A 17,842-nucleotide genomic window follows, 5' to 3' on the forward strand; every position below is an offset into this window, starting at 1 on the left:
AAGCGATATTCGATACCGCGCAAATTTACAAAATGGCGGCAAACATCCAGTCAAACACGGGTAATGCTGAAGATTGCGTTTTGAACTCTTTGAAAGCGAGAAATGAACCTCTTACTTTAGCCGAAATATTGGAGATGTCCTCGTTTCCTTCCCGACAAATTGAGAAAGTATTACAGCGTTTGGAATGCGAGCAAATAATGTAAGCGTTTACTCTCTCTGGGGGCGCAGCCGAGCTAAGCTCAGAGTTAAAAGCTCAAAAAGCTTATTAAGTTTTTTATTTTGGTCAATCTTTTTGTAGATGCAGCCACTTCACTGCTAAAGAAGACACCAGGGTTTATTCTCTGAACGCCAAAGATAGTGATACGAAATGTTTCTGGGGAACGCAAAATACTACAAAGCCGAACACAACACCTGGGACGTCAAGGAAACGACCTTTGGTCTCAAGGCAAATGTCAGCAGTTTATAAGCTTAATTAGATGACAGCTTTGATTTATAATTATGTATCGATCAAATAGAGGCATCAACCTTACCCCACCCTGTATTTGACAATTTCTTGCCCCCCGGGAGTTAGGAATTTGCCATCATTGGTTGTCATTGTGAGCGTTTGAAACCTTATGGGAAGTGTAGGGAGAATTTGAGTCATCACGAGACAACGACGTACCTTACTGTTGTGGCTGTGTTTTCAAATAATTCAAAAGTTTTGCATGTGAAAATATAATCACTAGCATATTTATACAACACTGACTCATTTACTCCTTTATATTTTTACAGGAGCAGTTCCAAATTGAGGCAACCTTTTAAGTCACCTGTAAGTAAATCAGTTTCACAATCGTTTGAGGTTGTAGGAATCCTCTCTCATTTTGTTGGGCCAACTTTTTATATTGCAATAAAATTTGAATACACAATCTGCTCAACCCGGGGGAAGGGGGGGAGGGGGACTCCCATATAAAAATGACGGGGGTGCTTGTTGGAAATTTTGGAAAGAACCCCTATGAGATACCAAGATCCTGATTTTTGGGTGTGGCTTGAAATTTTTTCCACTCCTGAGAGGTGCCAATTCTAAAACAACACATTATCTGCTGTCATATTTTTTTTCTCAGCTCAGTACCCTAAAAAGTACTGCAAAAGCTCCCGCTGTGGACCTTTTGAGGCTGAACACCTTAAGAGGTACCAAAACTGCTTTTTTAACCCCTAAAACGTACGACGAGCACCCTGTGATTTTTATATGGGAATTCCCCCCTCCTGCCCCGGGCTGCTTAACTGCTTTAAAATATAGTGACAAGTGGCTTATGACCATAATACCGGTATAAACCTTTCATGGGGAAAAATATTGTTGTCTCAAATAAAATGAGGAAAGAAGGAGCATTAGGGAGGACTGTATGGAGGTTTAATAGCACCTAACAAATTTCAAGACCCCTTTCAAGACTGAATTTAGTTGATTGTACTCAACTTTTCAGCTTCAATCAAGACAACAGAGCACAGTGGTTGCAGACAAAGGTTCACTATTTGAAGAAATTGATGATTTAAATGGAAAGTTAGAGATCCTAAACAATGACATCGCAGAACTCAGTAAAGAGTAAGTTGTTGATCGTGTTATTATAGTTGCTTAACTGTTAACTCAGAATATTTTACTTCGAACTTGAACTCCATCTAAGAGTGTCTATTGAATCCAGATTTTTTTTACCATGTGATGGGCAGGTACAGTGAAGAAGAGCTTCAGCAGCACATACAGAAGCTTCATGAATACAATGAGATCAAGGATGTGGGCCAGCTTCTCATCGGCAAATTGGGTAATTTAAAATAAACATGATTCAGACTTGTGAGAAAATAATGCCATTTCCTATTAATTAAAACTAATAATCTTTAAGTGATCATCACACCTGATACCGGAATAGTGAACTTGACAATTTGCTGTCATGAAGATGGCAAAATCTTGTTCTCTTCTGATTTTGCTAGTTTTTATTTTGAAAGGTTACTAATTAAAACATTTTATTTGGATGGCCTTATGGGTTGAACCTCTGTCATTATTGTCAGCAAGCATGCCACAGGATGGGATATTGTCCCAAATCAACAATAATACTGTGCATCTAAGTGGCACCACTTGGTGTGAAAACATGGCTTATTTGTCAGCAAGCTTTCAATGCAATTGTTGCATTGGGTGCATATGGCATGATCTGTGCCGAAAGCTATGTATAGCTTCTAGATTTTTGCATACATTGCGGCTTATGTTAGGGGGAATGGCTGCTCAGTACCACACTGTCAAAAACAAGTTTTATAATTTTTATTTTTGTGTTTATTCACAGCTGAGATAAATGGCACTACAACAAGAGCTACGTATCAAGAATTTGGATTAGATCTTGAAGACTAAATTACCATGAGGTAGTGCAATAATTTCATTTGGAGGATGAGGGTAAATGCTAGCACTGTAAGATTACTTGTAATATTCCCACAAGAAAACAATCAGCATGTTCATATCACTTGTACTTTCGGTTTGAATTGAAAGTATATGTGTATGAAATTTGTTAGGCCATTCCAAATCATTTCTATTGTACAAAAATTTCTTATGATAAGTCATAAACAGTGTAACAAGACTGTGTGTCTGACTTTTAGTCAGAAATTTAAGCATGGTTGTGCCTTACTTGCTAACACGTTACATGTTTCTACTTGCTTGGAAATATTGAACTTTACAAAGGTTGACCTTACAGCTACATACTCAAACAAGAAAGTACTTAGTAAAAATTAAATAGGTCAATATTAGTCTTATGACTTTGTCACTCATGGAAAATGGTGTTAACACAGAATGCAAGTTTCTGCAAAAAGGTCTTTTTTTTCAATCAAAGGCTTTAAGCCATTTCTAACTCTGCACACACAGTGATTTTCTGGACCTTTTCCATTACAGCACAATAGGCTTGTGAAGTCCCCATTCTGGATGGATGGTAAAATGCCGTCCATAGGCCCTGTGAGGCTGTGTGAACATGGAACTCTTGTTTATGGCAGCATCACTTGGTACCTTGTAGACCGGAAGATGGTGCCATGTCTGGAACTGCTGTCGCACATGTACTGGAAGACGCTGTCTGGCTTTCTGGTAGTAGGACTGTTTGGTGATGTCTGGAGCCCTCTTGGGATTGTACAGCAGTTTACCCCGCGATGCAATCGTGTCCTCCCTGTGGAATACCAAGCATGGGGCAGAGTATGAAAAAATCTTGTTTCATTTTTCATTTTGTATGAAATAATATTAAATATTATTTAATGTGTCACTGAGAGTTATTAGTGACTGTAGGTAACTGACAGTGTTGTCTAGAAGAGAAATATTATATTTGAGACTAGGCATTGAAACATTAGCATTCTAAGGAAATTCCAGAACAGTTTTATGACACAGTAAACCATGGTGTAAGCATGTATTGTATAGACCACTTACATTAATGAGTATTGGCCCATTGGAACAGGGGACAACAACATTGCTTCATACAGGTTGACATTTCAGAATTTAACAACTAATGTACAGTACCTTGCAAGTGCCTCTAGAGTTTCCTCAATTCTTCCACTGTCGCAGATCTCACAGTTACCCTCTGAGAGGTCATGGTTTAATTTGAGCGTACCCATCTTGTCTGCCTTTACTCCAGACAGGGTGCTAAAGAACTTCAGTGCCAACTCGTGCTCTTAAACAAAAATTGAATAAAAACACCACAAGCTTCAACTTTAAAAGTAACAATAATTATTATTAAAGTTGATGCTCAAGGTGTTTGTTCTAAATTTAAAAAGTTTAGGTTGATCCTTTGCCTGAGCAAATCAGAGTGAATCTTATAGAACATTAAATTTATATTATGGTGATAAAAATAATTTGTACTAGTTACCATGTCAATTTAATTGGACATTTTACTTCATTGAAACCCTACAACTTACATCAGTAGCTGTGTTCTAGAATAATGGTAGCATGCAACCTGAGGCAGAGGGTGATGAAATGTAGGACTATACCTGACAATGAGCAGGCTAAGATAAGAGCTGCCCAAAGATAAAAGTTTTTCTTGCAGTAATATAATATTTATATAGCAGCAAGGGCATCTATGAAAACTGTGAACTTGTGTATGCTTTGTGCTCTGGAAGTGTTGGTCCAACTTGTGGTAGTTGCCAATGTAATAATAACTTACATCTCTTAAAACTCCTGTATGGTACATGTAGTTGCAACTTACAATAGTTTTGTTAAAACATTAAAAACAGAAAGCAGAATATCTAAGAATTAAAATATTCATTAACCTTTGTCAGTAGCTGTTTTCAACCATTTATCCACTGCTTCCAGTGACTGGGGATGAATTGTCTTCTTGATGGACTGAAAGGGAGAAGGGGCTTTAAAAATACATGCAGAAGGAAATTAGGAAATCAACACGTGTATTTAGCAATACTAAAAAAGACCTAGTATGAAATAAACACAGTGGTTTATGCACGCATTTCCAGCACAACCTAATGTTATTATAGTCATGTGGGGTAAAAACTGCACTTAAATTTAATCCATATTGGGAACAATTGTTTTTGTTTCCCTAACCTCCATCCCTCACTCCTTCCAGCAGCCTAACACCAGAGAAATCTTATCCTTGGCTAATTCTTACATTCCCCTGCCTACTAGTATTGTTAGTGACAACCCTGTTAGCAGAATGTTTATAACACTTGATACAGTGTGTGCTAGATCTTCATTTTCTAGTCCTCTTCTATAATAATTGTGCAAAACACAGCAGTAAGAGCACTAGTAATCATCGCAAAATTAACTATTTCTTGTAAATGACTTGACCACTTGCCAGACCACAAAGCTCTCTGTAAGTGCAGGTCATGCCAAAACCACAACCAAGTACTGTGGCTGAATTACAATGACACATTGTTCGCAATGGGAGCCCTTCTACCACATACCTTCTCAAGGGCAACCTTCTTTGCCTCTGCCATATCTTGCAAAATACTTTTATCTATGTAAAGGAAGGTATTTCATAAGGCTTACATTGTATAAAGAGTTTGACTGAGGAATTTTGTATTCAGAAAAATACTTCTATTACTTTTTGCCAGCTTACCTTGCCCGTTTGGGGTTCCCATGGCAGGCAATGAAGTCTATACATTATGACAAAGTGAGTAAACAGACCAGATTAAATATTAGTACAAGAAGGGTAACTCAATACTGACACCCTATTCAGAACAAAGCTTAAATTTACATTTGCTTTAAATTTACCCATGTATGTTAATAGTTGGTCTGACCGTCTGAACAGGATAGAAGCTGAGATGAGTCACATGAGGAATTGTTTGAGATTAGAGGGCCGTCCAGGGGTTTTAGGGAATAAAAAAACATGATCACTTACTTGAACCAGTGGTGTGAGTTTCCTCTGCAAGGGACTTTTCCTTACAGAGTTAGCAGCAGACTCCAACCTTGGTACTAAATTATATGCCAAATAACATCCTTGTTAGTATTTACAACACTATTTAACTCCAGTCCAAATTTATAACTTACAAATGTAAGTAAAATAAATAATATTGTACTCTTTACAAGTCTTTGACTTACAGTCATCCTTTTCCCTTGAGAATGGTTTCATCTGTGCACTGCCTAGGGATTGTCTACTGAGTGCAGACATTCTGGACCCTAACTTCCCTCTCTCGGCCTCACATCCACCTGAGATTTAATTTAAAATAATATACCAGTAGTTAATGATAATCCCTAAATATAATCTTTCAAGACTAACATTGAGACAGTAAGAATAAAGCCCTGTAATTATTCAAAATAATTCACTAAATGTGTTTACACTGTGCGAATAGTTGATAGTTACCATACATGAGTTGCACAAATCTTAAAAAGGCCTTCACGGTATTACATTCTCAATGAAAGTTTGCCACCATAGGCCACAAAATATATAAAAAACACACACACACACTTAAACAATGAATGTTCAGCCCTGAAACAAGATGTGACCACACTATCCTCATCTGAACAAGGGTAAATATATTCAAGATACCAGTAGTTCATCGCACCTGGTGACAGTGGCTGATTACCAGTACTTCTATTCTGTTGAATCAGTCGTGATGGAACATTCCATCCCATGAAACTCTGAAAATGAGATGATATGCAGGGCTGTCATTAAGTTTTGAGTCACTGGTAGCCTTGATCTTCACACCTGTAACCAACTTGATACCTTGTGAGTGAATTGAATCAACTATAGGGAAGTTCACCTGTAGCATTAAGGGCCCATCATACATTCTCAGCTTTGGCCGGTGTTATAGGTTACGGCCCTTTTTGACAGCCCTGATATGTATAGGTTTGCTAATTATCAGCAAGTTATAATCCTGATAGAATACATAGTTTAACTATACCAGGTTGTCTGCCTGATAGTTTGAACAAAATTCATCTTTCTATCAACCTTAACCTTACAGCTGTATGTGGTTAACTGCTGGTATGAAACAACACAGTTTTCTTTGCCAACTTTTCCCCGCGTTTCAACTTTCCCGTGCCCCCACTAACTGCCCCTTGGTCTCCAAGGATGACCTTTCCCCTCCACAAATACAGTTGGACCTGGCTTATTCGAACTTATTTTGAATTCCCCGTTATTTTGAAATCAAAACCATTTTTCTTGGATTTGCCTTTCAGTCATACACTATCGGCTATTTCGAACTCCCGCTATTTCGAACAATTTTTTGTTCCCCCTGAAAGTTTGTAATAGTGGGGTTCAGCTGTATGTATTTACACAATTTCACAGACCTTGATTTCAAATTGAAGCAACCTGTGCCTTTTGAAAATGAAAAACTTGACTATTTAAAAAAATATATCAAACTTCATCCAGTTCATTGGCTACCAGGATTCTAATCAACATTGGCAGATTTATAGCCCTTCCCAAATGTTTACTTAAATGCAAGCCATTTCTGGTTAGTGTGGTCATATATTAGGGTCATTTACTATTACAGTTCAACCTCCTGTAAGCGACCACCCATAATGTCAAGCCTAGGTGGTCACTTACAGTAGGTGGTCACTTACGAGAGCTTAGACCATATTGGGTCAAAATTTTGCCTCAGTAGCGTATGTTAACTGCAGACATTTATTCCAGGTTTTAAATGTTTTATTCATGTAAAAAGTCAATTTCGAGAAAAAAAAATAAACTATACCTCCCATTGAGAAATTTCCATCTCTTGTACTACCCAGGAATGCGATAATGTTGCAACAACTTATTATTTAATTTAGGCACTATTATCTGTCAAGTGGTTACTTATGGGAGGTTTAAAACAAAAGAAAGTTTCAAACTTTTAGCTCTGTAAGTGGTCGCTGTTGTTAATGAGAGGTCGTCGCTTACAAGAGGTTCCAAATACAGTGATTGGACCAGGAAACTCTTGGTATTTTGAAAAAACTGGTCGCTAAGGAGAGGTGGTTGCAACTGGAGGTTCAACTGTAATTTTAGAGGTCTGAAATGGGGCTTTGACTTTTGGATCAGATCTAAAACAGGGTATGGAAAATCACAGATTTTGGTCTGAAATAGGGCAAGGGTTTCAATGTTCCGGCTGCACACCTCACAAAAAACTTTGGGGGTAACCCCCCCCCCCGGTAGTAGAATAATTGAAGGACATTTTAAAATTCAATTTGTCACCCTGCAAGCAGAGTCTCTTTTATCTCCTTTTTGCACTAAGTATATGTACCGTAAGAAAAGGTTCTGCCTGTAGGGTGTCACTCTGCATGCTATTTGTGTAAATGTACTGCTGACTTAAAGAACTCGTTCTAATTATGCTTTAATTAGTTTGAAAATTCTGTGAAGTGCGATGGCCACACGAATTTGCTCTTAACCGCTTATGATGGCGGATCATTATAACAGTCAATGTCTGTTATTAGTGGGAATTGAGAAAACCCACAACTATGATGATATTGTGACCCTCGCGTTAGTGACCCGTAAATTTTCAGTGTAAACAAATCAGGACAAAAGCTCATATTTTTTGTCCTAAACACCATGTACTAAGTGATAATTAAAGTCGAAGTGACCTTGATTATTGCAATACACGATTACTGAGTTGTTTAACAATATACCGGTACAGAAGACCCGCTAGCTGCCGAGCCAGTTCTTTGACCTCCCACGTCCTTCAGAGTGGCCTTGGTGCCGACATTTGTAGTGCTGTATGGCGTTCCCGGCGGAAAAACTCGGGAAGATTCTTGTTTGTACTTGATTTTGATCGATCTTAGAAACCCAGCCGGTAGGCTGTCCGTTCTCGAGTCACCAATTAAATCTATGAGATCCATAGCTAACAATTCTCAAGGTTTGTTTCACAATTCTTTGGTCTACTTGCAATCCATTTTGTCGCGTTCGATAGATCCTTGACAACCAGCCTCGTTTTCGTTTTGAAGTGAAAGATTGGTGGACTGGACTTGTGCATCATAAAACGGTTGACTGAGTCAAATATGACGAACAGTGGCTGAAAAACTTCATTTTCTGTATTTGTATGAGGTAGCCAGGAGTTACCCTGTAGAGGAAGAAAAAAAACGAAAATGACCGCTATAAAACTAATAAAATGTGAATAGCGTTTTTTGGGAAGAGTGCTTATTGTCCCGGGAGCATTAGTTGTAAAGTAGGAAAAAGGCGGCACTTAACAGCACGTTACCGCGCCAGCGTATGTTATTAATGGCTTATACGCCAGTAAAACCAGCCTTACAACGTTGAAGTATCAGCGCATGATTTCGCATTTCTCGTCTGTTCCTTTTTCTCTGGTGGTAAAAGTTCTATCCTCAGTTTTGCTAAACTCTGTGAGCACAAGAGGGACTGGAACCGGCTGACGTGCCGAACAGGCTCTCCCGAAGAACACTCGTTTCTACTGAGTCCAAAGTGCAGGTCGCTAACTACTATAACGGGTTACTGAGGTTTTTGATATTTTAGATCTTTATTTTTGAAGGGAAGACTGCGATGCTGTGACAGGAATACGAATCTATTGGGTAACCACAGCGGCCAAAGATGGTTTTAATGCTGCTCTCTTTATCGAGATCAAATTTAGTGGACACTAGAAATACGGCAATCTTTACTGCCGTTGAGGCGGGAGGAAAATAGCAGTAATCCAGAAAGAAACTCTTTGAGTGCAAGCTAGGCAAGCAGCAACATTAAAAACAACCCACACTTGCACCTTCCTCATGCACAATCTCGACGAGTGAACCATCATTCTAATTAGACGCAACACTGTAGTCCCTCTCAGTTTCAACTAACTACTACTCGTGAACAGAACAAAGTACCAGTCCAGAACAAAGTGCTCTGCGCTGGAAATCGTTTTCTTTTTGCGGTATATGGTAGATGTATGCCATCGTTGCCAGGCGAAGTGAGCTTCACCTAAGCGTTACTCTAGCCACTTATGGTTATAGACGTTATAGCCTTCTTGCTCCCTGCGCTTGATGTAGCGGACATCATTGTCCAGTTTCAGAGTGGCCATAGTGGCGTAGTTACTGACTACGAACTGTACGAAGAGGTGGAGATTGAACTGCAGTAGAGCTTGCTGAGAATGCGACAGGCTGGGATGCAATTTTACGGTTTTTACTTTTGTTTTCATTTTCCTGCCGTACTTGCCTCTTTTTTTAAACCGGAGAAAGTTGTCACGAAATAGTTAATTACTGAAATAGCTTGCGAGTCTGCGAGTAACGGTAAGGTTCAATCGTCGAATACGCTTGCAGTGGTCAACAGGTGAAATAGTCCAAATCTACTTTATAAATATCCCTTCAGCTCCCTAGGGATGTGGTGGGCGGAAGTGACAGGAAAGACCACAATAAACTTCGATTACGTGGAATTACGAAACCAAACCACTCATTCTAGCAAGTTGTGTGCAAATAAAATGGTGCTACAAGTCGATTTTAGAAGAAGAAATTCTAGTGAGACGGTCCTTCCGCTCATCTGTGGTGGATAACAAGTAAAAAGGGCAAATGAAGTTATACACAACGCAAATTACGAAACCAAAATGAACCCCCACTAGGACTTTATTGTCTGGTCAGTATAAACCGGGGTTTAAAGTCTATTTTATTATACAGCTTTACTATACAGCTGAATAAAAGGCCAAAAAAGGCTATAACACCTTTAAATGCCTTGAGCAAAGGAAGAAACCCTATTTAAGGTTTTTCGACCTTTTTGCGCGGTAAGACGGAAACTTAAGTTACATTGCGTTACAACACTAATTGCGGAAAATCGCCAAATCACGTGTTATACTAAATGTCGAGGAACTTTGTACTGGCCTTTGAAGAAGACCTTTGAACATGAGGTGGTATTAATGTTGCATGCAGCCGTATAGCGATATACCCTTTCCCAATGACTTTTAAGACCTTCACACAAAGTTCTGTTCAAAACTGGAGAGTTTTCTGGTCAGTATATTTAAATCCGGTTCGTGCGTTGCCGCGAGCATCTTACTTTTAGTGTCCTGACATGGCTTTTTCCTCTTCATTTCGTCTGCGACATTACGATCACGTAGTACAAAATACAAGGTTATTCAAGGTCACAACGTGTTCCTGTGTATATATAAATTACATCGGCTAATTTCTCAGTCCTGTCTGGTAACTGCCGCTGGCTGCATGCAGTGAAGCTAGCTAGATTTGTTGGTGTTGCAGACAACCAAACGATTACTCAGTCTGCACATCGCAAGGACTCTACAAGGAACGACACGGAAACGATACAGCCTTTATTAACACTGCTGCTGGTGAGTTATATGTTCGTTTGCTGAGTGTTTTTTTGCGTTGTTATTTTATACCAGCTGTGACGCACTGATGCATGCTTTTGTCAAACGGTATTTCCTGGAAACAGGAGGAGAGTATATTATAAACAAACAGAGACGTCTTCAGTAAGCCTCTCTATATATCGACAGTTTTTATTTCATTTCATTAATATTAAAGTCGTTGGGTTTTTGTTGTTGTAATAATTATAAAGGGTCTTCATCATGAACATTTTGCCGGCTGCGACATATCAATTTGGACTTTATACTCTTTCACTGTCAGGGTCAAACCTCGAGTCGCGTAAATTGTAACTTGTAAGTAAATGCGGGAAACTTTTGTTTTCAACTCTTAGACGCCATTTTTGTGGTGAAAAAAACGGGGGCGGAGTGGGTATTTAGTATTTAGGGTTAAGTCAGTAACATTTCAGTATTTTACAGTTAGCTTAGTATCTTAGGGTTAGGCAGAGAATAAGGTTAAGTTAGGGTGAGCAATCGAACATTGTAATGGTCACCCCGGCTTCGTCACCCCTGCCCTTCCGTTAGCGTTAACTTAGTACACTCCCTTTTTTAATCAGCATATTGCTTCTCCGGCCCGGGATGAAAATTCTCGTTTTTCTGCGATTTACGCTGAAAATATTCTTGTGAGCATTCTTGGATCATAGCCCAAGCGTATGGCATTTCCGTTTTAGAATGTATTGATGGCGTTGAAGTAATTTTGATAGGACACACAACTCCTTTTGTTGTTTCTTGGCTAGTTTTACCGTTTAGAGAAAGGAAGAATTTTATACGGTTTAGTTAAAAACATATAATTGTATTATATTTACAAATTTTCAACACACAAAATTATATTCTTTTCAAAATTTCAGTCTCGGGTTTGTTCTTAAACAGGTTAGCCTGTTACAGTTAGCTCCGCTCAATAAAAGTCAAATGGTGTCGGTGATTTCGTTTACTCAGTTTCGCTCGTCTTGTCTGTTTCTGTTGTTTCAGCGGCGTTTCTAGTGGTTTCGTTTCATTGTTTCAGGTTTCAGTACATGCAGTTTAAGCAAACTGTGGAGTTAACAAGCGATTCTCGATGTTTTTAAAATGTTTTTTGAGGATCTTTCAGTCTGAACTGAGGTAAATTCAGTTGTGTGATGCAGAGCATCCGAAAGAATGTCGGTACCTATTTATACAAACTAGTTTAACCCCACCATACGATGGGGCAATCTGAAACGTTGCAAATGAAATGCATCTCAGTACAAAGCTTCTTGATTTGCCAGAGGAAAAGTCTAGCTGGCGCAGTTTAGGAGAAACATTATATATAGCTCCGATGTCTATCGGACTTTTCTCATGGAAACCGACTTTCATCTTGTATCGTATAGACTGTCTACAAACGCAGGGATCGATCGAACTTTGCCCCACCTCCGGTTTTACGGATTAAGTTGACAATAAAAATTAGTGACTGGAAGCCAATTTAGGAACATAAAAGATGACAAAAAAAAATCGCTTGCGTAGAGATTCTTCAAGACGAAAAATTCTTGCGCTTTTGCTATTCGTGAGTTCGATTACTTGGCGAGCATTTGCGGTATTTTACACGTTTTTTCGTAGCTTCATTTGTTTGGATATTTTGATCACTGAATCGAGGGCTCTTGTGTAGCTTTCCCTTTCTTTCCGGTATCAAAGTGCCCTCGGTCAACCATTTGGTTACGCAATAGCTGGAAAACACGGTGAGACGAAGTTCACAGCGCAGTAAAAGGGGCGCGGGCAAAGATGGTCAAAGATTTGAGTGCGGGGAACGGTCTGGGTTGATGGTGAGAAGGTTGAAACGCGAGAACGAGGGAACAAGAGAAACTCGGTCCATGAAAACTTACTGAATTGCCGTCACGGTTCATTTCTTTCCCTGGCTGTGCGATATTTATCTTGCCTCTGGCCCTCTAAGAAGAGAAGCGTTTGATGGCAATACAACGGAAACTGGATTATAAGTACATTTTTTGGGTTATAGTGATTTTCGAACTTCGTGAACTCGCACCATATTTGACTTACGCAGATTTCAAAGTTCACTCGTCCTTATAGTTTCAATTTTTTTATCCATCGCTTTCCCTATAGATATCATTGCTACGTTCTCGATCACAGGTCGTGAAACTTAACGGTTTTTATGGCACGTGCATTTGGATTGTTTGTGACGTTATTTTCGAATCTCGTGCGTCGATGGTGGATTCAGTCGGTAGTGTGCATGTCTGTTTGAGATTTAATCAGGGATTTCATTGATATCAACATATAACATGAGCAAGTAAGATTTATTGTTATTTTTAGCTTTTCGATAAAGATATTTCGTGTTTCCTTATTTAGAAGCTCTGAGTGCGACCGGGTACCACGATAACGGACTGCAATGTACTGGTACGGTTTGAAAAGTGTTGCTTATTTTAGCTTAACATTTGTGTCATTGATCCGGCTTACTCGATCAGTTGCCCACCGATTTATAGCTGACTTAGGTCTAAGTTTTCGCCTGCACCTTAGTTTCGTTAAATGTCAAGATAAAAGGTTAAGTGTAGCTTTTTTTTATTAGTTTGCAGACCCAAGTTGACCCATGATTGGTTACTTTTGCTGTAAAGGAATTTCAAAAGTCATTGTGATATTTGAGTTTTTGTAGGTGTCCTGACCTCACTTATAGTTACACTCTGCATTATTATATTCGTTTAATTGTTTTGCGCAAGAGATAGGAAACTGATAAGTGAAAGTTATGCCTGTGTGGTCAGTATTTCATCAGATTTTGTTTTGTTTTTGGAACAGCATTTGTTACTTCTGTGTCCATAGCAACTGATGTTCTATACCGAATGCGCAATTCATTTGCACGCGCAGTTTGTACACGCTTTCACTGTGCCATGTACCGGAAACTGCCGCTAAGCCCTGGGCTTATAGCACTTCTTAAGGAGTTTTGGATGGGCTTATAACCGGAGGGGCTTATAAACGGGAGGACTTATAAGAGGCAGTTTACGGTATACAACAAGTTTTGTTGTTGCTGTAAGATAAACATTTTATAACAATGCTTCTTTCAACCCTGATTGCGATGATTATTAAATGTTCGCTGTCTCGGCTACTCGTTTCTCCAAAAGTGCCATCGTAAAGGCCGGCTTCCGTATGATTTGGCTACGATCGACGCAATTGCTACAGGAAAGTTGTGTGATCTTTTAGACTTAACTCGCTGATTAGTTTCGATAAGCACTTCACGATCGCTACATAATAAGAAAAATCCCGAGAGCATCGGGAGTATTTTCAATGACGCAGTGCCTTCTGGTATAGTATCATAGGTGACAAAATGCTCCTTAATTTTGGCGCGAAATGTCAGCATTAATTTATAACTATATGAACTTACGAAACTGCCATGGCAACGTTTGGCGCGAAATACTCGAACAATAAGAAGTGAAAAAACCCACGATTGTAAACGTAATTTGAAACCCATGATATTAAAAGGTAATCAAATGGTATACTCGCAAAATTAAGAAATAATTTCACTTGTCACCATTTTATTATCCACACTAATTGGTAATGATTGCTACAATCTATGGAGGGGTTTCGGTAGGCAGCTCCGAGAACTATTTCAATCAGTGGAAATTGAACTGAGTGGAGTGCAATTTGGTCTGAAATCATACGCGTGCTTTTGAAATCTGATTGTTGGTTTTGTCTTGGTGTTCCATCCTCATTGGCGGGAATAAAATAGTGCGGTTCGTGAATAAATCGCACTGCTGAGAGCCAATCAGATTGCAAGGATCACCAGTGATTTCAAATGGATGTAGTGATGGAGATTATCTAATTTTCGTTGTTACCGGCTCACGCCTGAAACAACTTTTGCTTCGCGCAACGACTTCTCTGAAGAAATAATAAAATAAAAAAACTTGATGGTAATTACGTAATAAGATTCTTACGTTAAGGTTTTATGGAGAAGAAGGTGTTGAAAATAACACGATCACCTGTTAACCTTCGCTTTGATTTTTTTTCCGCAGTCAATTACCTAAAGCTGAGATGAATTTGATACCCTCTGTAGTGAAGAAGTCCATCATGCGTTCCCTACGGAGGATAATAAAGTGGCTGTCCATCGACGATCTTGGATCAGAACGACCCTTCATGTCTCTGTTCGTGGGCGCATTCTTGTTCACTGGATTTTTACCCCTGTTGACGTACATGGTATTTGTAAGCGTGGTTGTTTGTTTAGGCGTTTTCCTATTGGTTGTCATCGAAGGCGGGATCGTCACCGTGGCAACCGTGGTATTGATGGCTGCTCTAATCCTTCCAGCTTGTATCGCTGGCGGATTAGCTCTTTTTGCCTACACGGTCTACGCTGTCTTTTCACAGATGAAATGCATTGTAGTGTCTGCTGTAAATGTCCCAGAGAAGCTTCTCAGTGGAGATGGGTGCACAAACGAAGTCAAAGGAGAGTGCCTCGACGAGAAGCCGGGGTTCCAGGGAAAACCTCGCTTCAGGCGCGGAAGGAAAGCTGGCAAAGATTCTGATACCGAGGCAGATGATGCTAACGAAACCAAATCTACTCTCCTACCTGGGGACCAGCACAAAAAGTCCCCTGTTTCACCACATCCACAGTGGCTAGAAGACAATGGACCAGTTAGCGCTTGAAGAACTGTAAGAAATAAAATCTTGTTAGAATAGTTTCAAACTGCCTTACTTGCAATTGTACGTCCACTCTATTCCTCCACTATGAAGAAAGAAACCGAACCCTGTGCGCCGCTCCATAAAACACTCTGATCATAATTTCTTCAGTTCCTTTCTCTGTATGTATTTGCGAGACTATTTTCTCCGGTATGTACGCTTGCATTGCAATGAGGAAATTGTAAATCTATTGTTTAAGAATGAAGTTATATGACGATAAAACATTTATGAATGTAATCCTATTAGCAACCTTCAAATTAAAGACTGATCCACCCTGCTTCATCGTCAACATTATCGCCATCATTTAGGTGATAGCCGTTCATCTCTTGTCCTCAGTTTTAACGGTTCTCCATTTTCTCTCCTCGATCGTCCAATTTGCATTTCTAAGACGTCCTTCAGGCTTTTGTCTGCTTCAACACGTTGAAGACTCTCGGTGAAATGTTGCTTTACCATCATTTCTGTTTTGGATTACATGTCTTCGCCGTAGTGCTATTCGATCGTAAGGTGAATCAGTCAAGGACCATCAACCCACCCAGTGATGTTATTGTGCATCAGTAGGCGTAGCATCACATTTGTGCCCAAAAAGCCAGAACAAAAAACGAATATTGCTATTTGTCTGCTCTATGACTTCTCTCGGTGCCATGCCCGTAATCTGGCAAGTGAATAACACCTAGACGCTAGCCAATTAAAACAAATTCTAGTTTTGTGTTTTACAGTACCCCTCCATACCCAGAGGTGTTTTCAATTTGTCAAACAACGTGATGCTAAAATGTTGTAAGTGTTCACCAATTATGGACTAGCATGCCTTCCAGGTAGGGGGGAGGGGTGAGTGGTAATATTCAAAGTCACTTAATTCTACAGAAACAGGAGTTATAAGCGCCGCGTTAATGACCAACACAGATTTCACTTCACGTCTGATTGCGGTGAACTTGGCTAATTGGACAAACTGGTTTTGTTCAAACCTCAAAACGGTAATTGTCGCGAGGATGATGAAAGCAACGCTTTAAAACCCTTACAGTTAGCACCAAGCTAAAAAATTCAGTCCTCTTCACTGACTGGTATACAGTTGTCTTTATGTTAGCTTATGTTAGTTTTTTTTCATAGAAGAATTAATCTAGTCAAGACAGTATACCCAGCCAGCAGTCTGACCATTTTCTATAATCTTGTCACCCTTCTGATATAGAATGTGTTGATATTTGCAAGGATAAATTAGATTTTGGTGACTCTCTTGGATTAAACTTGCGCAGTCTTCCTTACAATGATCTCAAGTTTCCGATCATTTTAAGTTGAGACGTAAATTAACGGGAACTAATCAGAACAATTCAGTTTTAAAGGACCCTTAAGGTGTCAAGGGCGGTTGTTATCACTTGTTATTACTTAGCGGACAGGAATATCTCTAATTCAAATGCGAAAACCTTTTTTAATAATTTAAAAGGTAGCCAACCTCAAACAGGGTACGTATTACAGAGCGCTATGCATTGATTTTTCTACTAATCTCGCACAATAATTTCTCTATAATACACAAAACGTTTCAATTTTCGATCTTCCCGTCTCTTTGTGGTTAAATCAGTTCACCCTCTTTCAAGTACCAGTTGCAGATCGTAACTAATCTAACGGATTTTTCCGACAACAGCATTTGAGAAATCTGGCTCTCCTCCTCACATAATGCAATTAAGACTGATTGAAGCTGAGCTCGATGAAAGGGAAATTAGTCCATATAACGGCAGGCCTATCTGAAGAAAAAAAAAATTTGATCTCGTTTATTTTGAAAGTTACAAGTTTTGGATGGCAAATTTGTTTTCCAGTGAAGACTCGAACATTACCAAAAAGAAAAAAAATATATTGACGACAATTGAGCGGTGTTGCAAGTTTTTTCGTCTAAGAAATAAGCTTTTAAAGTTATTTGTCGATTCCCGCGGTGATGGGAAACAATTTGCGCAAATGTTCAGCATGGAAACATAGACTGATTGATCTAGAGGCCGTATGGAGTTGTTGTCATTTATCAGTTTTATTATTTTTACCATTGTCGATACAAAGCAATCGGAATATGGACGTACAAAATAGTGGCATTCGAATGGATAACGCAGAGCTTTATTCAATTCATTGATTCCATCCCTTAACAATTTCTGGATTTTGTCGACAAGTGCAACAATGGGAGAAAAAAGCTGGAACTTCGTGCGGTGATTTAAATGCTTGGAGCCTGTTTACAGAAAAATAGATAATTTTAACTTACGAAGCAGTAGGCGCTAAATCAAAGATCAGATTTGTGCTGTTTTATTATTTAAATCCATGACAGCTGCCCGGCTGGCAGTTTTGGAAAAAATTAAACATTTTCAGCTACTTTTACTAGAGCGTTTCAGTGAGTACGATTAGCACGTATTAAAAAGGTTTTCTTTTCATCGATTTAATTTTCCGGCACTCTCTATCCGCAGATTTGCTGGTGAATGGGTTTCCAATTTTAAGGGTATTGTTTAGTCATCGTCCGCATCTGTTAAGAGAAATGACGACCCACGAAAAAGGAATTGCT

The 17,842-nt window shown here is 39.2% G+C and overlaps 3 protein-coding genes across 3 annotated transcripts; 2 read left to right on the top strand and 1 right to left on the bottom strand.

The window, feature by feature from the left end:
• Window positions 1-32: 32 nt before the first annotated feature.
• On the top strand, window positions 33-2,380 carry LOC110064652 (uncharacterized). Its single transcript, XM_020771730.2, has 6 exons — window positions 33-199; window positions 299-445; window positions 772-808; window positions 1,458-1,576; window positions 1,699-1,790; window positions 2,304-2,380. Exons 1-6 carry the CDS (start codon window positions 33-35, stop codon window positions 2,366-2,368), a joined length of 627 nt encoding a protein of 208 aa, XP_020627389.2. The 3' UTR covers window positions 2,369-2,380.
• LOC110064651 (uncharacterized) lies at window positions 2,267-8,334 on the bottom strand. Its single transcript, XM_020771729.2, has 9 exons — window positions 8,033-8,334; window positions 6,001-6,076; window positions 5,537-5,644; window positions 5,337-5,410; window positions 5,055-5,091; window positions 4,900-4,952; window positions 4,255-4,327; window positions 3,509-3,659; window positions 2,267-3,164 (listed from the first exon to the last, which is right to left on the bottom strand). The coding sequence occupies exons 1-9, from the start codon at window positions 8,240-8,242 to the stop codon at window positions 2,894-2,896; spliced, it is 1,053 nt and encodes a 350-aa protein (XP_020627388.1). The 5' UTR covers window positions 8,243-8,334; the 3' UTR covers window positions 2,267-2,893.
• A 2,175-nt stretch (window positions 8,335-10,509) lies between these two features.
• LOC149102133 (uncharacterized) lies at window positions 10,510-15,604 on the top strand. The gene is made up of 2 exons (XM_089275576.1): window positions 10,510-10,662; window positions 14,655-15,604. The coding sequence occupies exon 2, from the start codon at window positions 14,674-14,676 to the stop codon at window positions 15,280-15,282; it is 609 nt and encodes a 202-aa protein (XP_089131702.1). The 5' UTR covers window positions 10,510-10,662; window positions 14,655-14,673; the 3' UTR covers window positions 15,283-15,604.
• Window positions 15,605-17,842: the final 2,238 nt, after the last annotated feature.

The sequence above is a fragment of the Orbicella faveolata genome, unplaced genomic scaffold (assembly GCF_042242905.1).
Source record: "Orbicella faveolata isolate gen_17 unplaced genomic scaffold, um_ofav_v1 contig_36, whole genome shotgun sequence".
Lineage (NCBI taxonomy): Eukaryota > Metazoa > Cnidaria > Anthozoa > Scleractinia > Merulinidae > Orbicella > Orbicella faveolata.

Bases quoted from the DNA above. Each gene is read 5' to 3' on its own strand.
- LOC110064651 (XM_020771729.2), bottom strand. From the start codon at position 8,242: ATGGATCTCATAGATTTAATTGGTGACTCGAGAACGGACAGCCTACCG. The intron at 5,411-5,536 runs GTAAGTCAAAGA...CATATAATTTAG, and splicing joins CTCAAGGGAAAAGGATGACT to TACCAAGGTTGGAGTCTGCT. The intron at 3,165-3,508 runs GTACTGTACATT...GGTATTCCACAG, and splicing joins ACTCTAGAGGCACTTGCAAG to GGAGGACACGATTGCATCGC.
- LOC149102133 (XM_089275576.1), top strand. From the start codon at position 14,674: ATGAATTTGATACCCTCTGTAGTGAAGAAGTCCATCATGCGTTCCCTA.
- LOC110064652 (XM_020771730.2), top strand. From the start codon at position 33: ATGGCGGCAAACATCCAGTCAAACACGGGTAATGCTGAAGATTGCGTT. The intron at 200-298 runs GTAAGCGTTTAC...ATCTTTTTGTAG, and splicing joins TTGGAATGCGAGCAAATAAT to ATGCAGCCACTTCACTGCTA. The intron at 1,791-2,303 runs GTAATTTAAAAT...GTTTATTCACAG, and splicing joins GCTTCTCATCGGCAAATTGG to CTGAGATAAATGGCACTACA.